This window comes from Equus przewalskii, chromosome 13 (genome assembly GCF_037783145.1).
Source record: "Equus przewalskii isolate Varuska chromosome 13, EquPr2, whole genome shotgun sequence".
Taxonomy (NCBI): Eukaryota; Metazoa; Chordata; class Mammalia; order Perissodactyla; family Equidae; genus Equus; species Equus przewalskii.
The window spans coordinates 56,381,418-56,409,206 of record NC_091843.1 but is presented as its reverse complement, the minus strand read 5'-3'; the positions used below and the strand labels follow the sequence as shown (position 1 = coordinate 56,409,206).

Sequence of the window (27,789 nt, the reverse complement as noted above, 5' to 3'; positions counted from 1 at the left end):
GTTTCAGAACAGAGAATTTTCATATTTTGAGGCAAACAGAAGCAGAAAAGAAAACTGCATCAGCCAGGAAGATGTGAAAGACACAAAGATTTTATAAATGTGTGAAATCCAGAAGGCCTGAAGGGAAGTTTGAAATAGCTAAAGGAAACCAAAAAGATTCTATCAATACAACAAATTATAGAGTATATATGGGTGAGAAGCATATTTGTAAAATAAATATTCTCTATATAAAACAAAGCATGCTTCAAACAAATAGAAAATATTTATTACACAAAAATGTAGTAACTGATAAATGACCAATTTGTTAACTTAGAAAAAGTACTAACGTATTTCATAACTCAAAAAGAAACTTCACACTTTTGTTACTCAAACTAATTTACCTCCAAGTTATAATTGTTACAAAATTTTGGTTTAAAAAATGGTACTTTATCATTGTCCCAATTTATTTTGCTATGCTGTGACAAAAACAAAGTATCTTTAAAATGTTCTGAGTATTTAAATGAAATAATGTTTGTAACATAAACTTATTCAAAAAACTTTTACATCAATAATAGGCCAACATACACATTAAGTACCCTCTTAGTATAAACAGGAAATACTAATGACAATACTGCATGGACCTTGATATCTGTCAATTCACACAGAACACAATAATCAGTCTGGAGGCTAGTGACAGCTAAAGAACATGGTTAGTTACTCTCTCCAGGTATAACTGAACATGCTAACATTCTTATCAACTGAACACCAATTTCATTATCTCATATTCTTTTTAAACTCCTTGTCTCCACGTTGGAATAGCCCTAAGGAGAAGAAGAGAAGAGCGATTATAAATATATAGGAAATTTTTTAAAAATCCTAACTGATTAAATGTTAACATTAAAAAAATGTATACAGATTTGCTTTATCAACTTTTTATTGTAAAATATAATATACATACAGAACTACATAAAATATAAACACATAGTTATTAAATTATTATAAAGTGAACATTCATTCTAAGTCCTTTTTACCTATGTGGGATATGCAGAAGTGGCCCAGAGCCTGTTGGTCCTATCTTTTTGGTCCGTTCTTCCCAACCTTTGGTAGGTCTGTAAAGTCTAGAGGGATCTCTACTGACATTGTTTTCAACCTGTAACCAGAAGTACAATGAGTGCCAGTTAATTTATATGAACTATTCAGTTGGTACTAGTGAGTAAGATCCTTAGTAATAGAAAGCAGTTTTAAGAAATATACTTAATATTAGCTAAACAGAAATAAAACTGTTAATAACCTCTTCAGTAAACTAATTGTGCTCACATAACTAAAATAAACTTGAGACTATATCAATCTGTTTTAAACTGTTAGTTTATTTTTTCCACTTAAATTATTTTATTCTATTGTATTGTTCTATTTTTTTTCTATTTCTATTATGAGGGAAATGTAATGCAGCAAAGTAGGATAGTGCTATAGCCAGGCAATCAATTTAGGATGGATAACCACCAGTAAGTCTTTTGTTTTATCCATGAGAGTCACCAACATCTTTAGTTGTGAGGATTACCAGTGAGATTAAGAGATGCTCATAGCTGCCAAAGGTCCAAAATAGAGGCTCATAGAGGAAGAATAAAGAAGAAAATGAAGAGTAAGAAGACAGAAGTAATTTAGGGTAAAAGAAAATGAGGCGCTTATAATGTGGAATTGTAGAATTTAAACGACAGTTGCTTAAATTTTACTAAGCTATGCTTCATAATATGTAAATACATGAAGGATGAAATTTAAAGGAGATGATATAGAAATAAAGCTGGATATAAAGAAAATGGATTTTATGTTTGTATCCTTACAAATCAAGGAATTAGGATAATAACAATAAAAATAAATTAACGTCAGTACAGAGTACCTTTTCCTTTAATTTTGCCAGTCTTCTTTGTTTTTCTGCCTTTTCATCTTCCTTTGACTGTCTATCCAGAATTTTCAATTCAAGTTTATGTAAATCCTAAAAAACATATACCAATAAGAAAAGGTAACATTAAGAAAGTAAAATTAATTAGAATTTGTTTCAAAGTTTAGTTGCTTGCAAGTAAAATTAAATTACTTTACATACCAATACTCTTTCAATATTAACCTTTTCCAACAAAGGCTAAGAGCTTTATTTTTTCTGAATATAGATGTAATACATGCAGGTTCTTTCTGAATCACCTTCTTTTACATGTATCTTGATTTATTATACAGTATAATGTAAAACTCCTTTTAATAGTTGAAGTAAGCCCATTTTCACTTACCAACACAGATATGTCTGATTTTAGATCTCTTGTATTATATTTTGTTTTATAGGTTTTCTTTTTTCTACGTATTTTATTCTGTGACGTGCTTGCCCCTTTGTGGGGTGGGGAGGCATGAGATCTTTTGTTATTTAGGGATATTTTTACATATGGACTAAGAAAAATTCCATTAATGTGTTTTTATCTATTATTTTTCTTTGTATTTCCCTTATTTTTTGTTTGTAAGTGTTGCTGCTATGTATTTTGATGCACATAACAATTCATAACAATTATATTCATAACAGTTATATCTCATTTGCACCCTTTTTCATTTTAAATACCCTTTCTTGTCTTTTTTAATACTTTTTGGACTGAATTCCACTTTGATAAGCAGATTGTAACCTTTCTTTGATTAGCATTTTTCTTGTATATATTTGTTTAAAATCACCTACATCCTACCTCTCAGCAGTAACTTTGATTCCCTTAAGTATACATTGAGGATCTACAATGTACCAGACCCTAGAGTACAAGAATGAACAAAAAGGACAAAACCTCTGCCCTCATGGAGCTGACATTATGGTGGGGAGATGGACAGTGAACAAGGAAGCAAATCACTAGTGGGGCAGAACCAGCCAGTTTGGCAGAGAAGACAAGACAGTCATGGCCTGGCCTATGGCTGCCTTTCCAGCCTTGTCTACTGCTGGCTCTCATCCTCCACTGGATGCCCTAAGAACACCGAAGTGTGTATAGTTTCCCCCACAAACCACACTGTTATACTCCTCCAAGCAGCCAATTATGCTATTCCCTCTGCTAGGAAGGATCCTCCTTTCCTTACCTTTTCTTCTCCTTCCAGACTCAACTCAAGTATCACCTTCTGTCTGACACTCTAGCTATGGTAGGCTTCCCTCCCTGCGTATCCACCTCTTAAAGTTCTCTGTCCACACCTCAATCACCAGCCCACTTAGCACGTTATGCTGAAATCGCCCACCTGCACAACTATCTTTCCCACTAGGCCAGAATCCACTAGAAATGAGGGAGCATGCCTCACTCATTTTGATACACTAATGCTAGGTACAGGCCCAATATATAAAAAGCACTCAATTAATTTTTGCTGAACTGAATCTGGAAGTAATACCTCTACGTGTAACACTGAAAAATTATTTAGGAAACATATTTACTCACTCTTTCTTGAAACCTGGAAATTTCCTCAGCAGCAGTTTTCCTTTTTTCTGCCTTTTCTGTCTTTTCCCTTATCTCCTTTTCAAGTCTCAAAAATTCTTCCTGTTCTTTCTTCTGCTGGGTGTAACTTTCTAGTAGTAATTTTAGCTTAAACTGGCGCTGGCGCTCTTTCTGTTGCTTTTTCTCTTTCTCTTCCTCTTCTTTTAACTGGGAAGCATATTTCATTGACATTTCTATACTTTTCTGTTTTTTCCAAGCTTCAACTGCCAATTTCTGCTTCTTTCTTTGTTCTTCTTTTTGCTTTTGATTATTTTCTTGTTTATTATGAAAAAGCATAGGTATGTTCTCTGCCTTTTCTTTAAACTTGAAAATTTCCTCCTTTTTTTGCTGCTTTTTGGTTTTCCAATTCTGAATAGACTAAATGATTAAAACAAGATAGCAAGAGAAAAATATTTTTAACAACCAAAAGCACTTTAAAATACACCCTCAAATCCATCTTTCTAGAAAGAATATTGATTGCAGGATGCTGGCTGCTTAGGTTTTAAAGTACGTTTTTTAAAAAACAAATGCAATTTTTTTCTACTTCTGCTTTAAAAAAATTAACGTATCTTTTGAACCACTGAATGATGGTTTATTCGTTTGGCGTTCCTCTTAATCTGCAGGTTCACAAGGACTGCACCTCATGAAGTGTCCTCTTCCCCTTCACCTCCTTCATTTGTGTTCATGGGAAATATTGCTTTCTTCTGATCACCTCACTTCTGCTTCTAAATCCTCTTTCTAGGCTTAGAGCACTTTTGGAGCAACCTTTCTTGAGTCAAATACCAGAAAAGGAATTAAAAGTAGGGTGGTTGAGAGCATGGGTGTGAAGCCAGGCTGGCTATTTGGGACCAAATCACGGCTTTGCCACTTACTAAGTTCGACCCTGGATGAGTCACTAAATTTCTCTGTCCCTATTTTGCTCATTTGTAAAAGTGGTAGGTAGTACATCTCAAAGACGAAATGAGTCAGTGTCTGGCACACAGTGCTTCATAGTGTAAACAAAAAGTTAAAATAACTCCATAGCTTTACATATAGGTATGTAAAGATTATTTAAATTTCTAGCAGCCTCTCTATGCCATAAAGGATACATCCACTGAATTACTTTCTCCTCACGTCAAGAAACCATTTCTTCATTTTCCTCATGGTATATCATTCGCTCATTAAATAAATCCTTATGGTATGTGTACTATATGCAAGGTAATGTGATAGGAACCACAGATGCTTAAAACTATACCAGATGCCATCTAGTACAATGCTACTCAAAGTGCTAGTGCACAACAATAGCAGGAATTTGTGCCAGAATGTAAATCAACGTACTGCTTTCTTCAACGAGAAAGTCTTCTATGAAAAAAACAGTCACCTGAACTAAACAGTGTGCTTACTGGTTAGCTGATTCTTGTATGATCACTTTACCTCACTGAAGACCAGTAACAGTTTGCAAAGTAACATCCAGTCCATGGAGCAAGTTTGAGTGGCACTGCTCCAGGTGAGGTAAGATGTGTGCATCAAGACTAGAATACAGAATGCGCCACAGCACATCATAAAAGAGGTATAAACAGAGTATTAGTGAAATTCTGAGGGGGACTGCTTATGTTTGAGTGGGCAAGCAGGAAGCAGCATCTGATCTGGACAGATTTTGACAGGCTGGCAGTGGAGGGGGAAAGAAAAAATGGAGGTTCCAGAAAATGAGAATAAGATAAGCAAGGGCAGTCAGGCCAGAGAGTTCAGGGCATGTCTGAAAATAAGCGTCTTCATTTAGGCAAAACATAGGACATATTAAAGGAAGTAGGAGACAAAAATGGTAAATTTCCTACACAACATCTTAAACTCAATAGATTTAAAACTACATTCCCGATGCTTTCCCCCAAATTTTCCTCTTCTCCTCCAACATGTCCTACTTCAGTAAATGGCACCTCCACTTTCACATCTCCTCCTACCTCACCCCTACATCCAATCAATCATCAAACATCAGGAAGTAGACTGGTTGGGGACAAGAAGAGTAAGCTAGAACCCGGGTGGTTTACCTCCATTACAAGAAGCACTGTGGCTGTTCCTTTGCCCTAGAGTGTTGGTTCTCAAACTCTGGCTTGTAACAGAATAAGCGGGAGGACTTGTTAAAGCAGCTTGCTGGGCCCACCCCCAGAGTTCACATTAGGTCTGGGGTTGGGGCTTGGTAAGTTCTAACAAGTTCCCAAGTGATGCTGATTTTGCTGGTCCAGGGACCGCATGTTTCAGTATCCTGGGAAAAAAGCCTCAATAATTCTTAATAGCTTGTTGTTTTGAGTTTTCAAAATCGACTTATGTTTCAAAAATTTTTCTTAAAGTCCTAAATGTCAATCTTTCCACATTCAACTTATTTCAGAGGGAACAAACAACAAACCTCAGCTATTTCCTCTAAAACTTTAGACTAAATGTGGAATCAGTATTTCTTTAATCAGCATTTAATTTCTTAATTTCTTTAATATTCCTTAGGTATATCATCTGTTGTACAGTCATATCTTTGTTGTAAAACCAAGCGAGTTGAAGTTTATCATAGCTGAGGTCTACAAAAAAGGGACTCAGACTTAGACTATCTAAACCCAGAGTTCTCAACCAGGGGCAGTTTTTGCCCTCCAGGGGACATTTGGCAATGTCTACACACATTTTTATAATCACAACTAAGGTGGTGTGACTGGCCTCTAGTGAGTGGAGGCCAGGGATGCTGCTGACCATCTATGCTGCTGCTGACAGCGGCTACGGCAAAGAACTAGCGAGCCCAAATAGTCAACAGTGCCAAGGTTGAGAAGTCCTGATCTAAACCAAAGCCAGAATATTTTTGTGAAAATGGAACTTCTTAGGTATTTGCTACAATTAAGGAGTTACTCCTTTCTCTGGGGTAGCCAAAATTTTGAGTCTTTTAAAATAAGCAATGAGACTGAGGTTCCAAAACTCAAAAAAACTTTTAAGAGTCCCAGAGTTCTTTCTTACTGCCTCTTTATTTTCTACTGAAAACAATGTGGCCTTTGCTGGTCAGATGACTTTTATCAAAAGCCTGAATAGATCTGGATTTCCCACATTTCTGGTGGACACAGAGGGTTTTTGCCCACAATCAGAAGTTTTCTTAACCCATTGTATTATTTCTTGGGGTAGAAATGTTTGGCCTCGAGGAAATCCAACTGTACTTCCATTAGTTGGGTAAAATTACTTAATTTCCCAATGCCTCAGTTTCACCTTTATAAGACGGGAGGAAAAAACTATAAACATATCTCATAGGGTTGTTGTAAAGTTACTGATACATGTTAAAGAGTTTAGCACAGTGCCTGGAGCACAGAAATATACAAGAAACAAGAGCTATTATAATTATTATTACCTCTTTTTTTCTTTCTTCTAGGGCCAGAAATTTTTGATACCATTTCTCATGCTGTTGAACTTCATCCTGTGTTCTTCCAGGAAGGTGTTCCAGAACTTCTCCCATAAATGTTGGCTTCCCTTTATGTTTGTTTCTCACCTTTACAAAGTTCTGGTGATCATAATCATCCCAGCCCCCTTGCCGCCCTCCTGTTTGCTGGAGGAATTTTTCAAAATCTACCACTTCTTCTGGAAGAGTACTTGGTGTTACTTTGTCTACAGGAACTTTGCTTGACGTTGCTCTGAAAGCTTTCTCTGTCTCTGAATTACCCATAGCCCATGTGTCAATTTTTCTTGATATGGCACTCAACTCATTATCAGTTGTTTTTTCTTCTTTAATGAGCTCTTCATATCTAAAATTTTAAAAATAAAGTTTGAATAAAAAGATACCAACCAATCCATATTAACCCTTCATTTTCCCCCTCAAACTTAATTATTCTTGACTCTTTTCATGTCATCTTCTCCACTTAAAATTATTAACCTTTATAAATCTAAGGCTTAAAAGAGTTTCCTCAGAGAAAAAACCAATCTTTCACATTCTTATTTGGGATTTTTATGTTGTCCAAATATAAGCAAAAATTCTCTTTCAACATGAAAAGCAGTCTAAAACCTAAAACAAAAGAAGAGAGGTATTATAATGCTTTTGTGTAAGACTAATATTAAATACCTAACAATAAAATGGTTCATATACAATAACCCAGTGGAGAATTATTGAAAAATAAAGGTCACTAATTTTATATTTAAAATGAGTTTAAAACATACATCAACCTCTGCTCTTCCTTAAAAGTGTTAATTGCATTTTCAATTTCTTCCATCATTTCTCTGAGCTTTTCAACAACTGTAAAAAAAAAAAAAAGATGGAAAAATTATGTTATGTCCTATTTCAGTATGACTAAGAATGAAATAATAGGAAAAAATGGAATGTTCCCTTAATTTAAGAATATTACTTAACCTAAAGCATATGAAAATTGTGCTTTTATAAAGCTAATTTTTAGGATTGCAATTTTTTTCTGATGACAGATATTTTCCCACGCACACATATTATTAAATATTAATATTATGTTTTACAAAAAAATGTTTCATACTACACATACTGTTTTGTGACAAGCAGTTTTTAGTTTATAAAATGTTGTGGTAAAAAAAAAAGTGGTTAACTTTCCACATCAATACATATTATGGCTATCTCATTCTATTTACGGCTATATAATATTTCATTATCTAAATCTACCATAATTCATTTAATTGAATCTTCAATTGATTAACCTTTAAAATAGATGCAATCCTGTAGTAAATATCTTTGCATATATGTTTTGTATGCTCAAATATTTTTAGAGGATAATTGATAAATCTTGAAATGCTACATAAAAAAGTATGCCTATTGGGGCTGGCCCTGTTGCCTAGTGGTTAAGTTCGGCATGCTCTGCTTTGGTGGCCTGGGTTTGGTTCAGAGCATACCTACACCACTTGTCGGTGGCCATGCTGTGGCAGCGACCCACGTACAAAATAAAGATTGGCACAGATGTTAGCTCAGGTGAATCTTCCTCACACAAAAAGAGGAGGATTGGCGACAGATGTTAGCTCAGGGCAAATCTTCCTCAGCAAAAAAACCCAGTATGCCTACTTTTTACAGTATGTTACTTACTGTCACATTGTCTTTCAAAGAGGCTCTACCAACCCACAGCTCCTGAGAGAGCCCCTTTCCATGTACTTTGCACTTTTCCAAAATAAAAGGCAAACATTTATTGTCTTTTTTTTTTGAGGAAGATTAGCCCTGAGCTAACATCTGTTGCCAATCCTCCTCCTTTTGCTGAGGAAGACTGGCCCTGAGCTAACATCTGTGCCCATCTTCCTCTACTTTATATGCGGGACGCCTGCCATAGCATAGCCTGCCAAGCAGTACCATGTCTGCACCTGGGATCCAAACTGGTGAACCCCGGGCCGCCAAAGTGGAATGTGCAAACCTAACCACTGTGCCACCAGGCTGGCCCCTATTGTTATTGATTTAATTGACATTTTTGTGATCATTAACAAGCCTGAGCACTTTTTTCATATGTTTTGTATTGCTTTTAGTATAACGTGCAACTTATAATCTGTGCCTGTTTTTTTATTAGGTTATTTACCTTTGTTGCTGTAATTTGTAGGCACTCATTGTATATTATGGATATTAGCTTTTTAAGTTACACATATATTGCTAATATTTTCCTAAATTGTCTTTCAACTTTGCTTATGAGTTTAAGTTTTTTTTAAAAAGTCAATTATGTCCACTTTTGTCTTTTCAGTTTCTGATCTGTGTCATTCTTATAAACTATAATACAATTATAAGAATATTAACCCATGTTCTCTTCTAGCATTTTTATGATTTCGTGTATTAATTTAATAAATAATAATTATATTGAACTTACCATTTTTCGTGCTCACTATGTTATAAGCACTGCACAAGTGCTTTATGTGCACTGTCGCACTTCATCTCCCCAACCCTACGATTCTCTCCATTTCAGAGCTGAGGAAGTGAAAGCTCAGGGAGATCAAGTAACTTGCCTAAAACCACATAACTGACAGATCAAGGATTTGACCGAACATCTGTCTGACTCTTAAGTCCATACATCTTGAGCTCCTCACTATATTGCTTTGATCCTTCAGGAATGAATGTTGGTGTAAGTAGAGAGGTAGGGATACAATTTTGTTTTTACAAATGACTAGTATTTGCCCCAAGACTATTTAATCTAACCCTTTCCTTACGTATTCGAAATGCCTCCGAAAGGCAATTATTTCCAAAAGCAAATGATAGGAAAAGCACTAGGCTAAGAATCAAGAAATCAGTTTCTTTCCATCTTCATTAGCTGAATCTGAATCTTTCCACACCACAGATTCTCTGTCCTCTAAACGACACCAATATCTGTTCTGCCTACTCTGATCTGTAAGGATTTGACAGCATTTTAAAGATTAAAAGAACTACATAAAAATCAGGTATTACAGTTCTCCAATGCATCCTTATTAACCCCTAACCAATAAAGTAGGGTTTAGCTCCATTAATGCCAAATAGAAAAATTTCTTATTAGAAAAGTATAAATTTTTCTAACAAACAAGGGAAAATACGAATTCATAAGAAAGAATATGCAATCTAAATTCACTTACAATCAGGTGTAGGCTTCACATCTTTTAACTGATGCTGAAGTTTCTTTACATTGTTATGTATTTTGGCCAATTGTTGCTGGATTTTTGCTCCTATGTGGAAGAAGTATGCACTTTAAAATAATTCTGTGACAAACATAGTTACAATACAGGATTCTACACATAAGACTGATCACCATCACTTAGTAAAAGACAGTCAAGAGCAATTAAACAATGAACAAAAGATGGTGATTTGTAAGTGTCAAAACAGCCTGGACATCTCAAGTAGCTTTGCTCTAAATAAAGCTTCTCTCCATTTCCTCCAATATTTAAAAGCACAATGGGTTAAATCTTACTATAACCTGTAACAAGGAAATGTCTCTCCTTTTTTTTTAACTCTGTGGAGATTGAGTTATTGGACACTGTTATAAATACATGGATCAGTAGCTTAGGCTTTGTCGTGTTTTGTTCTTTAACAGTTTTTCCTTTTCTTTTTAATTTGCTAAAATTTATGGAAAGAGAATTTGAAATAGACCTCAACTCTATTGCTGGGATACTAAAACTGTCCAACAAATATTAATTCTATGAATACTGACAAATTTCCTAATGAGAATTAATTTCATCTAACCACATCCTCTGAGACAGGGACTGGTGATACCCTCTGGTGTCACTGTCACAGCCTGGAGGAGGTGTCACAGGTGCCATGTAGTGGTATCTATGCTACAGGCTGCCCAGCTCAACCAAAGGACCAGCCTGAAGTAAAATGTTAGGCCCGCAATAAAAGCCTCAAAACCAGAGGAGGGTCTCAAAGACATTTCCAGGTGTGCTGTATCAGCAGCAGAAAAACTGGATTCTTCTCCCCTATTTTCTTTCTGAAGTAATAATCTTACTTTAATATTTATTTAAATGATTAGGCCAACATCATATATTCACTTCATACATATATATATTCATATAATAGTAATATTATTATTTTATCATCTTTGGGTTCTTTATGTATGCACCTCCCTCCTGTTATTTTTTGCAACTTTTTCACAAATGAGCCTAAAGCACCAAACAGCTCTGTCCAAAAGTCCTTAAAAGCAATTATCTTTTAAAATATTTACCTATGGGCCTGGAGCCAGTGCTAATATCCAAAACAAATCTCAATTATATATATATGACTTTGGTTTGTTCCATTTTTTATTAAAATTCAAGAGTTCCATAAAAGCAGAAACTATATCCAACATATTTTATAGGGTCTTACTTACTGTTGGATTTTAGCTCAAGAAACTTCTCTAGTAAAGTTAAGTAATTAAAAAAGTGTTTGTTATTGTTTTGTTTTTGCCACAGTTTCCTCAGCTACAGTGATAACCACTGTAGGGCAAATTATCTTTTATTTATTCATTTGGAACCGCCACTCTGTATAGGCAAACCATTTAAGTACCATATTACATAAATGTGGGCTAAAACTGTGGCATGAGATTTAAGGCAAGGAAAAGGTATTTACTATTTCTGAGCTGTAATACGGGAAGGGGAAACTTCTGTCTCTTTATACTAAGACAGTACATTCCTTCTTCTCTGAGAGTGTGTGAATAACAAAGTGTGAATAAAGAGAGGCAAAATCATTGAACAAAGGGAAATAAAAAGATAAAATTAAAGTTGCCTTAAAAAAGAGAATACCAGGTATCTTAAAATGCACAGAATGGAGACACTGTACTTAACGGCATCATAGAAAGATCAGCCTCTCAACTGTCTACAAAAGAACTGAGCAAAATTAAGAAGTATTAAGGGCCAGCCCGGTGGTGCAGGAGTTAAGTTCACACGTTCTGCTTTGGCAGCCCAGGGTTCACCGGTTCAGATCCCAGGTGGAGACCTATGCACTGCTTGTCAAGCCATGCTGTGGCAGGTATTCCACATATGAAATAGGAGAAGATGGGCACGGATCTTAGCTCAGGGCCAGTCTTCCTCAGCAAAAAAAGAGGAGGATTGGTGGCAGATGTTAGCTCAGGGCTTTTCTTCCTCAAAAAAAAAAAAAAGGAAACATTAAACTAGGGATGTTTAGATTTCTCTAAGAATCAAAGAGGAGAACTAGAAATTCGGTTTTTATATTAGGTCTTGGTGTCATTCCAACAGAAGAGGGAGATAGATTCTTGTCACTACCTGACAAAAGACGACTTTTAAAAATAGTGCAATCTCATATTCTGAAAGAAAAAGATTTAAGAATTTCTTTTAATTGGCTATAACGGATTACCGTTAGCAGCATAATTTCTCTATATAAGTCTTAATATTTTATAAAGCTTAGTCAGTTGATAACCATTATTTTTCCTTTAAGCAATGCTAAGCAATTTTTAATTAAAACAAAGATTTTACAACATATAAAATCTACTCTATGATAAAACAAGGTATTCTTGCACAATTCTTCTTTAAGACCAATATTTAGTACACTATTAACAATGATTGATATTCATAACAAACAAAAGAACATATTTGCTGTACAATCGATAAGGCACTTTCTCATATATTATCTCATGGGCTGCACAGGACAGCTCTCCTGAGGTAGAGATGGTAGGTTTTATATCACAGACAAGTAAACTCAGGTTTAAGCAATTATGTGACTTGACCACTTCACATTACTACTACGTATAGGTTCTAAATCTGTTGATGTTCACTTAGTCCAGGTCTCGGTCAACAATACTAGGGTGATGAGCTAAGGTCAGAGAGCCCAGGAATCAATTTCCCTTTATTTTACAAAATTTTAATAGATTCATTGGTTTGTCACCCAGAAAACAAAACCCTCTTTTTCCTATTAAATTATAAGAAATACACATAGGAAGACAAACTTATTACCACATAGGAAGAATCCTGACAGAGAATACAACACAGTCAATGCACAAAGACAAGCACAGGGTAAAACTCCACCTTTATATCACTCAACAGTTTTTGTTCATCGTGAACTCAACTTACTTTCTGCTTTCCTGCTGTTAATCAACTTATTTTCCAATTCTTCCAGCATACCATGCTCAATTCTGAAGTCACTCTTTTGGTTGTAGAAATGACTGTGTTTATCTTTTTCTATGTTAATAACTCTTTAAGGAAAGAAACAAATGGTATAAATATGATTTAAATATATTTTTAATTGTTTAAAATATGAAGACACTCATAATAATCAGTACTTTATATCTGGATTAATTCAAATAAGGAGTCAAAATATAATTACTTGGATTGATAAGGCTAAGGAGTCAAAATAGTAGCCAGAAAAGAGTTCAAGTAAAATCACAAATAATGTGAATTGTTATTTAAATTACAAAATGTTAGTTCAGGAAAATGCAGTCACAGGCTTGCTTTGAAAATACAATACCTATTTGGCTATTGACTCCAACTCAATCTCACTGTGGCCTGAAAATGGCCACCACTGCTGATGGCTGCTTTCAATAGATACCGTTAACTTTGTAACCTGAGTCCGGACATTTGACCTCTCTTGGTGTGAACCACCTCATCACTAAAAAGTGAATGATATTAACCTCTCCTGGTGTGAACTGCCTTATCACTAAAAGGAGTAGTAACAGCTTTCCACTACCTAAAGGGGCTGTCATTAACCTTATATGAGATAATATATGTGAGGGATCTTTACACAGTAAAAATGTACTATGGAAATGCAAGTTATTAATATTGCTAATAAAACTAAAACTTTGAGTGATAAACAATCTATGAAGTAAGGCATTTTAGGATATTTAAGGGATATTGTCTACATTTACTTCAAAGCTTCTTTTGTCTCATTTTCGTTCGTTGGATTTAGTCCATCTACCAGTAAGGAGTTCTAATTGTTGGATTGAGCCCTCGGGTAAAACAAAACAAATACTATCAAGAAACTTTTTGGTTGGACTTAGAAATTTATTTTTCAAAACCTGTTGTCTTACTCCCAGAAAGTAGAAATTAATATGAATTCTTCTCCACTAATCCTGGATTTAATGAGTGATAGAGTGTCTCTGGCCATTGACTTAATTTCATACAACCTGAAGGACAACCATCTAAGGCAGAGCTTCCCAATCTTTTTCATTTTGCCACACATAGAGAAAATTTTAATATTTATAAGGTGCATTAGGGTAAACAGATGAGACTATCTCAGGTCTTACCTGGCTGCCCCAAAGGCTGAGGGGATCATAATCAGGAGGTATGTTTGGGAGAAGAAGCAATGGGAAGAACAGGGATGTCAAATAGACTTCAGTCTACAGGTCAGCTCTAATGGAGTAGGATGGCTACTGGAGTCCTGTGCTGAGGACTGGGAAGCCAATCTAGGCTCTGGTTGCAGGTGGGGGAAATTACTATGATCAAAATATCTGCCATGGACACAGGATATGCTGTGACAGTAAGTAAGTTATGTTTTGCCATTCCTGGCTTAGAAATATTAACCTATAAAGACATTCAAAACATACTGATGGAGACAAATTGCCAAGCATATGAAAAGATGCTCAACCTCACTCATAATAGGAGAAATGCAAACTAGAATTATTCCATGGCAACACTGTACACCTATCAGATTGGCAAAAAGTCACAAGTTTAAATAATATATTCTGTTGACAAAACTGTGGGAAAAATAGGTCCTCTCATAAATTGCTGGTGGAATTTCAAATTGCCTATGCAGGACAATTTAGCAATATTTATCATATCTGAAAATTCATATACCTTTGACCCAGCATTTTGACTTCTAGGAATTTTACCTAAAGATACACTCACACATATGCAAGATGATGTGGACCTATGTGGATAATGCAATTAACTGAAGGACTGTTTGTTAAAACAAAAGACTGAATATAACCTAAATGTCCATCACTAAGAGGCAGGTCAAATGAATTATGGTACATTCATACACTGGAACACAAGGCAGTGGTACTGTGTTTTACGTACTGACAGGGAAAGATCTCCAAGATATACTCTTTTTGTAACAAAAGTTTTACATGAAAAGGTTAGACATACCCAAAAGTAGAGAATAATAAATTGACCCGCCTCGTACACCCTCATATGATATGTCTCTCACATCACTGATGCAATACTTTCCCCTCTCTTGGTTTGTCTCTTTCTTTTCCTTTTTTTTTTTTTACGTAAGTATTTTAAAGTAAACCCACTACATTATGTAATTTCACCCCAACATACTTCAGTTTGTATCTCTAGAGATTATGGATATTTGACTTACATTACATTATAATGCCATCATCATGCCTGACAAAAATCAAAATTTCTTGGTATCTAAGATACACTCTTAAGTTAAAACAAAACAAAACAAGGTGCAGAACAGTGTGTACAGTATACCATCATTTATATAAGAAAGGAAAAATCTCAATATGTATTTTTGTCTCCTTATAAGCACATAAAATATCTGTAGAAGGATACACAAGAAACTAAAAATAGTGGTTGTCTGAGGAGGGGAAGTAGGTGGCTGGGGTCAGGGGTAAAACAGAGACCTTCCACTGTGTCCCCTGATATGCACTGATTTTTGAATCATGTGAATGTATTACCTACTCTGAAAATAAAACAGAATTATATTACACATTGTGTTTTTTCCTTTGTATCCATGAGAACTGTTGGATAGAAACACTCTTTTTTTTTTTGCAGGGGAAGATTTACCCTAAGCTAAGATCTGTTGCCAATCTTCCTCCCTGCCCCCCCATCCCTGCAAAGCCCCAGTACATAGTTGTGTATGGCTGTAAATTCTTCTGGTTCTTCTATGTCAGCCACAGCCACAGCATGGCTACTGACAGTCAAGTGGTGTGGATCCACGCCCAGGAAGTGAACCTGGGCCATTGAAGTGGAGTGCGCCAAACTTTAACTGCTAGACTATCGGAGCTGGCTCTAGAAACGCTCATCCAATGGATTTTTCTAACACTTATTTTCCCACGAGTTTTTCTAAAACCTTCTAACAGATGAAGAAAGCCTAAACAGAGCTGTAAAACCAACACATACTAGTAGACGAGGTATCTGTACTGGCATAATCTACTGGTTTATATCTATATGGACATTCACTGCTTGGTAGATTACCCTCTCTAGAGAGAAAGATAAACCAGCACCCCTAACTCAGAGTCCAATGCTATCTAAGGAAATGCATTTTGGAAATCAAAGAAAATAAAATTGTATTTTCTCAAATTCTGAGTATTAAAAATACAAATATTATATAAATGCAGTGAAAATTCAACCTCTCAAAGCTATAGTATGGTAGTATAGTACATATGCATACATGATAAAAGCATAGGATGGTATCACTTTTCAAAATTCAAACAATATACTTTTTTATTGGTAGAATTTCTAAACAATTGCCACTAATTCTGGTCCAGAGACCATTTCTTACAAAAGACTCCTGTTCTCTTGGTTCTTTAGCAAATTGATACTGTATAAGTTCAAAGCAGTGTTTTTTATAAAGCTTTCCACTATAGGGTAAGGTTGGGTGCTCTGAGTTCTAATTATTTTATCATTCTTCAGAATATTTATATCATGGTGCTGCTGAGGGCATTGAACACAATAAAAATCACTGGTTATTTAAAGAAAAAATACATAGACACTAAAAATTAAAACAAATGGCAACTTTTCAGTTAGTCTAGTCGTAATGTGCAGGAGGGTTCTGAAAGGGGCAGAGACCAAGGGGAGGGAAACCACTTAAAAGTCCGTTTCAAAAAAATAACTGGAGAGTACAGACTTTTCACTATTCACTCATTCAAAAATATTTACTAAATGCTTACCTTGCTAAGTGAAAAATGTATTCAATTTCTTATTTGATTACTACTTGAGTACTTATTTGAGTTACTACTGTTTCATTACCCTTGAACTATACTGATTCAAATGGTAAAAATAAATAAAGTTTAAATAACTCTATTAAAAATTAATTTTATATTAAATAGTCTATTATCTATCATCTGTCTATTTCACACTTCCTACCTTTCTCTTGTTTTGTATGTGAAAGGCTAGTGGTTAGAATTTTGTAACTTAATGTGGGGTTGGACTGGGTGGAGTAGAATTAACTTTACATTGTTCTTAATAAAATGGCTAGTAATACTATTTGAAGATAGTGTTCTTATACTTACTGATTTTTAAATTTTTCTGCTGTGCGTATAAATTCTGCTTTCTTAGTCCGACTAACTTTCTGCTTCCAGTTTTGAAGCTGAAAAGGACGAATTCCACCTGAAGTACCAAAACATCCATCACTCTGCATAGAAAACAAAAATACATTTATACTCAATAATAAAATGGATGGAGACAATGGGGTAAAGGGTTGTTTTTGCAGTCAGAATGGTCACAGAAGTTCTATTCAAGGGGTTGATGTTTAAGGAAGAACAGAGCCAGCCGTGCCAAAAGCAGTAGGAAAGCTGTCCCAGGCAGAGAGACCAGCACGTGCAAAAGCTCTAGAGCAGGAAAGACCTTGGCTAGTTCAAGCAGAGGAAGAGAGGAAGGGCAATTGTGACGTGCGATTAGTAAAGGTGGGGAGCTTGGTAGGAGATGAGAGCAGAGAGGTAGGTACCCGGCATATCACATTGGCATTTTAAGTCACTTAGGGAGTCTGAATTTTACTAAAGGTTTTTGAGCAGGAGAATGCCACAGCATATTTAATTTTTTAACAAAATCTTTCTGGATACTATTTGGAGAATAAATTGGTGAGAGGTGGGGGAGGAGGTGAGGCAAGACTGGAAGCAGAAGGATCAGTGAGGTAGCTGGTTTAGCCACACAGACAAGGAAGGATAGTGTCTAGGACTATGGGTGACGGTGCAGATTAAAAGAAGATGACTAAACACATTTTGGAGGTATAACGAAGAGGAATTGCTGACAGACTAACGTGCAAGATGAGGGAAAAAGGAAACGAGGCTTTACATTTCTAGAAGCAAGCAAGAATAAAGTAATGACTTTAGGAAATATTTTTTTAATTGAGATATCATTCACATACCATAAAATGTAGCCATTTAAAATGTACAGCTATGGCTTTAAGTATATTCACAAATTTGTGCAACCATCACCATTATCTAACTCCAGAATATTTTCATCATGCCAGAAAGAAACCCATTAATACCCTAAGTATCCATTAGTAGTCACTCCCCAACCCTCTTCCCCCCAGCGTTTGGCAATCATTAATCTATTTTTGACTATGGCTTTGCCTGTTCTGGACAATTAATATAAATGGGATCACACAATATGTAGCCTTTTGTGTGTGCATGTTTCAATTAGCATGTTTTCAAGATTCATCCGTTTGTACCATGCATCTGTACTTCACTCCTTTCTATGGCCAAATAATGTTCTATTATATGGATCTACCACATTTTGTTTAGCCATTCATCAGCTGATGAACAACTGGGTTATTTCCACTATTTGGCCAATATGAATAATGCTGCTATGAACATTTCTGTACAAATTTTAGTAAGAATATGTTTTCAATTCTCTTGGGCATATACCTAGCAGTGGAATTTCTGGATCATAAGGTAACTCTATTTTTTACTTTCCCATTTGTAAAATTGGGTCATCTTTTTATTGTTGAGTTGGAAGCATTCTTTATATATTCTGGATATAAGTCCCTTATCAGGTATATGATTTGCAAATATTTTCCCCCATTCTCTGAGTTGTCTTTTCACTTTCTTGATAACGTCCTTCAAAGCACAAAAGTTTTTAACTATTTGAAGAATTGCCAAACTGTTTTCCACACTGGCTGCACAATTTTACATTCTCATCAAGTGTCTTTTCACTTTTTTTGATAATGTCCTTTGAAACACAAAAGTTTTCAATTTTGGTAAAGTCCAATTTATCTATTTTATCTTTGGTTGCTTGTGCATTAGGTGTATATAAAAGAAACCATCATCTAACCAAAGGTCATGAAGACTCCCACCTATTTTCTTCTAAAACTTTTATATTTTTATCTCTTACATTTAGGTGTTTTAACCATTTTGAGTTAATTTTTGTGCATGGTATGTGGTAAAAGTCCAATCTCACTCTTTTGTTTGTGGATATGGAGTTGTCTCAACACCATTTGTTGAAAAGACTATTCTTTCCTTACTGAATTATCTTGGCACCCATAGAAAATCAATTGCTTATACCTATAAGAGTTTACCTCTTAACTTTAACTGATCTATATGTCTATCCTTATGCCAGTACCACACTGTTGATTACTGTAGTTTGGAAGAAGCTTTAGAATTAAGAAGACTGTGAGTCCTCCAACTTTGTTCTTCAAGATTGCTGTGGCTATTTTGGGTCCTTTGCATGTTCCATATGAATTTTAGGATAAGCTTGTCAATTTCTGCAAAAAAAAAGGCAGCTGAGCTTTTGATGGGGACTGCACTGGATATGTAAATCAATTTTGGGAGTATGGCCATCTTAATACTAAGTCTTCATACTCATAAACACAAAATGTCCACTAATGTAAGTCTTCTTTAATTTCTTTAAATTATGTTTCAGAGTTTTCTTTTTTTTTTCTTTTGTTTTTAAAGATTGGCACCTGGGCTAACAACTGTTGCCAATCTTTTTTTTTTTCGGCTTTATCTCCCCAAACCCCTCCGTACATATTTGTATATCTTAGTTGCAGGTCTTTCTAGTTGTGGGATGTGGGACGCTGCCTCAAAATGGCCTGACGAGTGGTGCCATGTCCACGCCCAGGATCCGAACCCTGGGCTGTCGCAGCGGAGCGCACGAACTTAACCACTCGGCCACAGAGCCAGCCCGCAGTGTTTTCTGAGTATAAGCGTTGTACCTTTTTGTTAAAGTCAGTCATTCCTATGTACTCTATTCTATGATACCATTGTAAATGGAATTATTTTCTTAATTTCATTTTTGGATTGTCCATTGCCAGCATAAAGAAGTATAAGTGATTTTTGTATGTTGCTCTTGTATCCTGCAATCCTGCTGAACTTATTAGCTCTAGTAGTTTTTTTGTGGATTCTTTAATATATACAAAATCATGCTACCTGCAAATAAGGATAATTTTACTACTTCTTTTCCATCTGGATGCTTTTTGTTTGTTTTTCATGCCTAATTGCCTTGGCTAGAATCTCCAGTGAATAAAGTGGTGAGAGTGGAATTCTTGTCTTGTTCCTGATCTCATGGGGAAAGCTTTTCATTGTTCATCATTACGTATTATGTTAGCTGTGGGTGTTTCATAGATACCTTTATCAGGTTGAGGAGTTCCCTTATATTGCTAGTTTATTGAATATTTTAATCATGAAATGGTGTTGGATTTTGTCAATCAATATTTCTACATCTATTAAGATGATCATGTGGTTTTTGTCCTTTATTCTATTAATATTTTCTATTATAATGATTGATTTTCATATGTTGAACCAACCCTGCAAGTCTGGAATAGTCCCAATTGATCATGGTGTACAATCCTTTGCATATGTTGTTAGATTTGGTTTGCTACTATTTTGTTGAGAATTTTTGCATCTGTATTCATGAGAGATACTGGTCTGATATTTTCTTTCTTATGATGTCTTTGTCTGATTTTGATATCAGGGTAATACTGGTCTTATCAAATGAGTTGAGAAGTGTTCCCTCTTCTATTTTCCGAAAAAAGTGTGTTATGAACAAAAAAATACATTTATACTAGTTTTTATATTTACCCCTATATTTACCTTTACCAGTACTCTTTAGTCATATTATTCACATTATCCTTCATGTGGATTTGAATTACTGTCTAGTGTCTTTTTATTTAAGCTTGAAGGACTTCCTTTAATATTTCTTCTAAGGCAGAACTGCTGGCAATGAATTCTCATAGTTTTGTTTATCTGGGAATGTCTTAATTTCTCCATTTTTAGAGAATAATTTTGCTGGACATAGAATTGTTTGAGAGTCCTTTTCTTTCAGCTCTTTGACTATGTCATCCCACTGCCTTCTGGAATCCAAGGTTTCTGATAAGAATCAGCTGTTAATCTTATTGAGGATCCTTTGTATGTCTTGAGTTGCTTCTCTTTCAGTACTTTTAAGATTTTCTTTTTGTCTCTGTCTTTCAATAGTTTGATTATGATGTGTCTAGGTATGGATCTCTGAGTTTATTCTACTTAGAATTCACTGAGCTCTAACAATGTGTAGATTAATATTTTTCATCAAACTTGGGAAGTTTTCAGCCATTATTTCTTGAAATTTTTTTCTTTTTTTTTTTTTTTTGCCCATTTCTCTCTCCTCTCTTGAGATTCTCATTATGCATAATGCTTAATGGTTTCTCACAGGACTCTGAGGCTCTGGTTCATTTTTCTTCATTCTTTTTTTCTTTCTGTTCCTCACTGTAGATAATCTGAATTGACCTAGCTTCAAGTTTGCTGATTCTTTCTTCTGCCAGCTCAAATCTGGTGTTGAGGCCCTCCAGTGAATTTTTCATTTGAGTTCTCGTACTTTTTAACTCCAGAATTTTCATTTGCTTCTTCTTTATAATTGTAATCTCTTTATAGACATTTTTTCTTTGGTAAGACATCATTCTCATACTTTCTTTTAGTTCCTTAGCCATGATTTCTTTTAGTTTTTTGAATGTATTTAAAACAGCTGGTTTAAAATCTTTGTCTATTATAACCAACATCCAGTCTTCCTTAGGGACAGTTTCTTTCACTGCTTAAAAAAAAATTCTCCTATGTGTGGACCACAGTTTCTTGTTTCTTTGCATGTCTCACAATTTTTTTTTGTTAAAAACCTATTTTAAAAAATAGAATGTGGTAATTCTGAAAATGAGATTCTTTCCCATCCCCAAGGTTTGCTGTTGTTGCTGTTTGTTTAGGCACTTTCCTGAACCAATTCTGTAAAGTCTGTATTCTTCGTTTCTACAGCACTGAAATCTCTGCTTAGTTACCTTAGTTATCATTTGGTTGGTCAGAAATTTTCTTGGATGCCTTGAACCAGTGAGTCTCCCGGCCTTTGCTGAGGGGTCTGTGTGCATGCTGGGACACACCTTCAATACTCAGGCAGGTAGTTTACAATTCAACCTTAGCCTTCACTTCCTGCTTGCACAGAACTTCCAGTTCAGCCAAAGATGAGGACTTAGGGGCTTCTCTGGTCTTATATATTAGTTTCCTATTGCTACTGTAACAAACTTACCACAAATTAGTTTACCATAAACTTACAGGGTTAAACAATGCAAATTTATTCTCTTACAGTTCTGGTGGTCGAGTCTAAAATTAAGGTGTCGGCAGGACTGCATTCCTTCTGCGGGCTTCAGGGGAGAATCTACTTCCTTACTTTTTCCAGCTTTTAGAGGTTTCCTTCATTCCATGGCTGATAGTCCCTTCTTCACATCACTCCATCCTCCTGCTTCCATTGTCACATCTTCTATTACTGGCTCTGATCCTTCTGCCTTCCTCTTATAATGACCTTTGTGAATAATTAGTTCCACCCAGCTAATCCAGGATAACTCCCTGTCTCAAGACCCTTTATTTAATCACATCTGCAAAGTCCCTTTTGCCATGCAAGGTCACATAGTCAGAGGTGCTGGGTATCAGAACATGAACATCCTTGGGGGGCCATTATTCAGCCTACCACACTTGGACAAAGACAGAGCCCTACACATGTGCATGATCTTCTAGAGGAAATTCATTTAAAGTCAGAGAAGGAATGTAGTTATTACTCAAGGACTACTCCAGGCAGCCACGGGCCATAAAATTTAGACCATCACAGGGAAGGTCAACAGAAATAAAACAAAACAGAAGACACAGCCCTATCCTCGTACAAAACGAGGACATACCTAGTGTGATCTGTTAGGAATACTTCAAAACAGTAATAATTCAACAATTAAAATGATCAACAAGAAAGTGGCATTTGAGAGGAGGGTAAAGAGATTTGTCATCTCCAGTCTTGAAAAGCAATGGGGGGGGATAATGAACAAATAATATACAAATATTAAAAAGGTACATAGATAAGGTATTATTACTTTTCATAATAGGTAAGAAATTTATGAGATTTCACATCCTAAGGAGGTTGTAGAATAAAACACAATAAAAAATCATTTGAAAATTTCAAAGATAATTACTCCAAAATAATTTAAGGGAACTGTTATGAATTGAATTATGTTCCCCCAAAATTTGTGTGTTGAAGCCCTAACCCTCTTTGTGACTATATCTGGAGATGGGGCCTTTAAGATGTAATTAAGGTTAAATGAGGTCATAAAAGTGGGGTCCTAATCTAATAGGACTGGTATCTTTATAAGAAGAGGAAGCAACACCAGAGAGCTCTCTCTCTCTGTCTCTCTGCACAGGCACAGAGGAAAGGCCACACGAGGACACACGAGAAGGTGGCCACCTACAAGCCAAGAAGAAAGGTCACACCAGAAATCAATTCTGACACCACCTTCTCCCATCCAGAGCTATAAAAAAAATTTTCTGTTGTTTAAGCCCTCGTCTGTAGTATTTTGTTATGGACAGCAGACTAATATAGGAATTTTGGATATTTTGGTGGGCATCTCTAACATCATGAGAATGTCATCAGGAAAATTCTCTCTTCTCAAGAAAATATTAGTTGGTTTCACTGTTAGAGTCAATAGGAACACTCACTGATTGAATCATATGACAAATATTCGAGTTCAGTGTTAGGCTGTAGAATCTGAGTGTTTGGGCATGTGTGCAGCATGTGACAGAAGTATAAAGAGGGATATCACAGCTAAACTTGAAAATCTCATAATATGGTACAGCAACGGTTACAATTCTGTTTTAAAGCCCAAACACCCTTGAGGAATTCTACCGCATTACTGCTATGATTGTCAACTACGAGGCTCTGTCTTCCCTAAGGCAGTAAGAGAAGATGAAGCAGGGGGGCTCAACTTCAGTACTACTGACATTTTGGACCAGATAATTTTTTGTTGTAGGGGGCTGTCCTTTGGCCTTTGCCCACTAGATGCTAATAGCACACCTTTGCCCCACCCCTCCCCACAATGTCATGACATCCAAAAATGTCTCCAGACGTTGCTAAATGTAGGAAACTGATAAAACAGTTGAACCAGCTCCACAGGTGATTCTGATCCAACCCCTGGAAAGGCAAACCTCTGAGAATCACCATAGAGGAGTAATACAAGTCTGCATCAATAACATTAGGCAGCTTGTGAGAAATGTAAACCAGGAGGTAAAACATGGTTACAAGAATCTAGAGAACAAGTCACTGTGAACTAGAGTAAGCCAGAAAGGTTGTATGGAGAAAGCCAGCAAGATGGCTAAACTACTAGGATCATACATTCAAAAATATATTCTTAAGTTACTTAAAAATATTTTATGTGTGTCTTTATATATTTTATATTTTTTTTTCCCTGAGACATTTGGGCCAGAATTAGAATAATAAAGAGAATTACAGACGATGTGTGAGAAAATTGGCCTGAAGTGGAATTTCCTGAACTTATACAAGTAAAGACAGAAAATCACTATATTTTCTTAGAGGAAGAAAAACATGGAACCTGTCCTCAGCTCACAATAGCCTTCCTTCAGGTTTGGAGTGATCCACAAATATTCAGTGCATGTCTGCGATGTTCCTACTATGAACTAAACAGGCACAGTTCTTGGAGCTGGGAATGCAGTAGTGAGTAAAACTTCCAGTAGTTTCTGCCCTCATAGAGCTTACATTCCCACGGTGGGGGGCAGCGGCAGGTGGAGAAAGACAATAAAAAAATAGGTAATATATTACATGGTAATAAGCACTATGGAGAAAAATAAAACCGGAAAAGGCAACACGGTGTGCTGGAAAAGGGGATTCAGTTTGGGGAGGTCATGGAAAGGATCATTGAGCTGATGGCATTTGAACAAAGATATCTGAAGGCAGTGACAGTGCTAGCCATGGGACCATGAGGGAAGAGCATTCCAAGCAGAGGGAATAGCAATTGCAAAGCTATCGCAATTGCAAAGATATATGAGGCAGGAGAGTCCTTGGCATGTCTGAGGGACCACGAAGCTGGTATGGTTGCAGAGGACTGGAGAAGAGGTGAGAGGGCCGTGGTGGGGGAAGCTCATACACCCTGAAAACCATGGTAAAGACGTCGGGTTTACTCTGAGGGTTCTGAGCAGAAGAGTGTCATTATTAGACTGAATTGCCCTGGGTGTTGAGAATACTTTGGGAAGGAAAGAGTGAAAGAATAGAAACCAATCAGAAAAGTATTTCAGCCAGTGGAGAAATGACAGTGTGGACAAGGGCAGCAGCACTGGAGACAGTGAGAACAGTGGGATTCTGGACTTATCCTGAAGGCAGAACAGGCAGGAATTGCCCATGCTTTGGGTGTGGTCTGTGAGAGAATGAGAGGAGTCAAGATCTTTGCCTTGAGCCACTGGATCCAACAATCTCTTTCAGGGATCCTCTGGTTCTTACTGCGGAGAAAGGGGTCCTAAGAGGATCTCTGGGAACTCATCTGCCTCGGACCATCCCATATTGGATTCCTCTTTGTGTTCCCAGCGCAGGTGCAATACATCAGCCACCAGTTACTGGGCACTGAATCCCTCTCCAACCAAGCATTGTCCCAGGGGCTTCCCAGACAGATGTCCACGGCTCGAGAAGGTGCATATTATTAGCTCCAATTTTCAGAGAAGAAACTGAGTCGCCTAGAGGATAAGTATGTTCCTATCACACGCTAGGAAGCGGCAGAGCCAGGTTTCCACCCAGGTCTTTCTTGATTCCAAAACCACATGGACGTGGCTCTACAAGAGCAGCTTAATGCACAAGAGAACAAAGCGCAACGCCCGGCGTGCGCCAGGCCGCGAGCAAAGGGAGGCTAACCCCGCGCCTCCCGCCTCCCGGGGCCGCGCTGCAGAAGACACCTGTTCAGCGAGGGCGGGGGACCCGTCCCGCCTCCGGGACCTGCAGCCCCCTCAGGCCCACGCCAGCCACCAGAGAGGCTCCCAGCCCTCCTCGGTTTACCTGTTGCGGCACAGGCGCTGCTCCCACGCCGGTCCCGGGGGTCGCGCCCGCCCCCGCCACAGCCCCGGCTACAGCGGTGGCCGCCGCCGCCACCACGACCGTCGTCAGGGCGGCCATCTTTCCTCGCTGACCGGCTTGGGCTGCCGCGGCCACGCAGGCCTGGGGAATTCGGGGGCGGGGGAGCTCCTGACTCTGCAGACGGTTCCCAGCGCGGCGCGGCTCCACCGGGTTCCGCCGGGATGCAGGGCTGGGCCGGGGAGCGGGCGGGGTGTGGGCTGGGCCGGGGAGCGGGCGGGGTGTGGGCGGGGCCGGGGAGCGGGGCTGGGCCGGGGAGCGGGCGGGGAGTGGGCGGGAGCGCGGCTGGGAGCGGGGCTGGGGGCGGGGCCGGGGAGCGGGCGGGGAGCGGGCGGGAGCGGGGCTGGGAGCGGGGCTGAGGGCGGGGCCGGGGAGCGGGCGGGAGCGGGGCTGGGGGCGGGGCCGGGGAGCGGGCGGGAGCGGGGCTGGGAGCGGGGCTGGGGGCTGGGGGCTGGGGGCGGGGGCGGGGCTCAGGGCGGGGCGGGGGCGCGGGCGGGGGCGCGGGCCGGGGGCGCGGAGCTGGGTGGTGGGACCCGGGCTACTCTGTGCGCTGCTTTGTAAAAACCTTTGTTCAACCTTTTTTCCTGCCCTTATGTACTCTTATTCGGCAAAATCTTCCAAACCGACCCCCTGTACCCGGTCCCTGTTTTCTGACCGCCAAGAAAATTCTTTCGTTGTCATACTTAAATTTATTCCAGTCATATATAAATATATATTTCTATTGTATCTATATCTTTCTATAGATATACATATATAGATTTTTACATAATAGAACTTCTTTCTAGGTTTCTATTAAGTGCTTGTGAAACTGAGTCTAAATGAAAAAGCATTACTGTATTGATGGGTTTGAACAATAAACTATGTTTCACATTAAAAACAAAAAAAATAGACACATGGCCCACGCTATCAGATACCAGAGGCAGGAATGCCATTTCGCTCCTAGGACTTGATCAACGAGAACAAAAATTCCAAAGACACTGTGCTGGGAAGTTGGAAAAAAGCCATGGATGACCTCTCCAGCCAAGGCACAGCCAGTGGCAATTCAGCTGATTTTTGGATGCACTGCTTTTCCTCCTTTGAAGAAATTCTTTCATTCATTCATTCATTAAATCAATATGGAGCTCCTACTATATGACAGGCCTCGAGAATTCACTGTTGAATTAGACACGTAAACAAGGTTCCTTCTCTCAACTTCTAATAAGGAATTTAAACAAGTAAAGAAATAGGGTATTTATTGAGCACTTCCTTTGTGCCAGCACTGTTCTAAATAACCTAGTGAAGTAGGTGCTATTATCATCTCCACTTCACAGATAAAGCTAGTAACACAAGGGCACAGAAGTAGGGACTGGAATACAAACCTAGGCAGCCTGACTCCAGGTAGAGATGTTCAACAGGCAACTGGATGAATGAATGCTTCAGAAGCTCAGGAAAGAGATTCAAGCTAAAAGTGTGAATTTGTTCTTCATCTCTATGTAGAAAATATTTAACATAAGGCTGAATGAGATGACTCAAGGAGAGTATAAATTGAAGTCTGACAGCTGCGTCCAAGGGCCCTCCAACATGGGTGACCACAGACCGAAGAAGGAGGAGACTCAGAAGGAATCTGTGAGAAGGGAGGAAAACTGGACTTCTATGGAAGAAAGTATTTCAAAAAGAGAAAGATCAACTGTGTAGTCCACTGCCCAGAGGTTGAGTGAGATGAAAACAGAAATGGTGGTTGGATTTGGCAACAAAGGAGGCCATGGGCCACCCTGACAAGGGCAGTGCCAGTGGGGTGGTGAGGACCAGAGACTGGCTGAGAGGGTTGAGGAGATAATGAATGTGAGGAGTAGAAATGATGTCTTTAGACAACTATTTTGATGATTTTGTGACGTAGGTGATCCGAGAAATGAAGCAGCAGCTGGAAGAAGATGTCTGATGAAAGATGTGTGATCTTTGTTGTTGTTGGGTTGTGTTT

General features: G+C 37.7%; 1 protein-coding gene across 2 annotated transcripts; it reads right to left on the bottom strand.

Moving 5' to 3' along the window:
• Positions 1-72: 72 nt before the first annotated feature.
• On the bottom strand, positions 73-26,163 carry CCDC112 (coiled-coil domain containing 112). 2 transcript variants are annotated; one of them, XM_008513900.2, is made up of 10 exons: positions 25,758-26,163; positions 17,003-17,124; positions 12,897-13,018; positions 9,975-10,064; positions 7,602-7,677; positions 6,802-7,192; positions 3,417-3,830; positions 1,874-1,969; positions 1,011-1,129; positions 73-800 (listed from the first exon to the last, which is right to left on the bottom strand). In XM_008513900.2, the coding sequence occupies exons 1-10, from the start codon at positions 25,872-25,874 to the stop codon at positions 770-772; spliced, it is 1,578 nt and encodes a 525-aa protein (XP_008512122.2). In that variant the 5' UTR covers positions 25,875-26,163; the 3' UTR covers positions 73-769. The 2 variants fall into 2 exon arrangements, with proteins under 2 accessions (XP_008512122.2, XP_070425627.1); XM_070569526.1 differs by lacking the exon at positions 9,975-10,064 and having other exon boundaries at positions 25,758-26,074.
• Positions 26,164-27,789: the final 1,626 nt, after the last annotated feature.

Coding starts and splice junctions, on each gene's coding strand:
- CCDC112 (XM_008513900.2), bottom strand. CDS start 25,874: ATGGCCGCCCTGACGACGGTCGTGGTGGCGGCGGCGGCCACCGCTGTA. Junction 13,019..17,002: donor GCAGAAAAATTTAAAAATCA/GTAAGTATAAGA, acceptor CTTTCCTTAAAG/AGTTATTAACATAGAAAAAG. Junction 801..1,010: donor CTTCTGCATATCCCACATAG/GTAAAAAGGACT, acceptor TCTTCTCCTTAG/GGCTATTCCAACGTGGAGAC.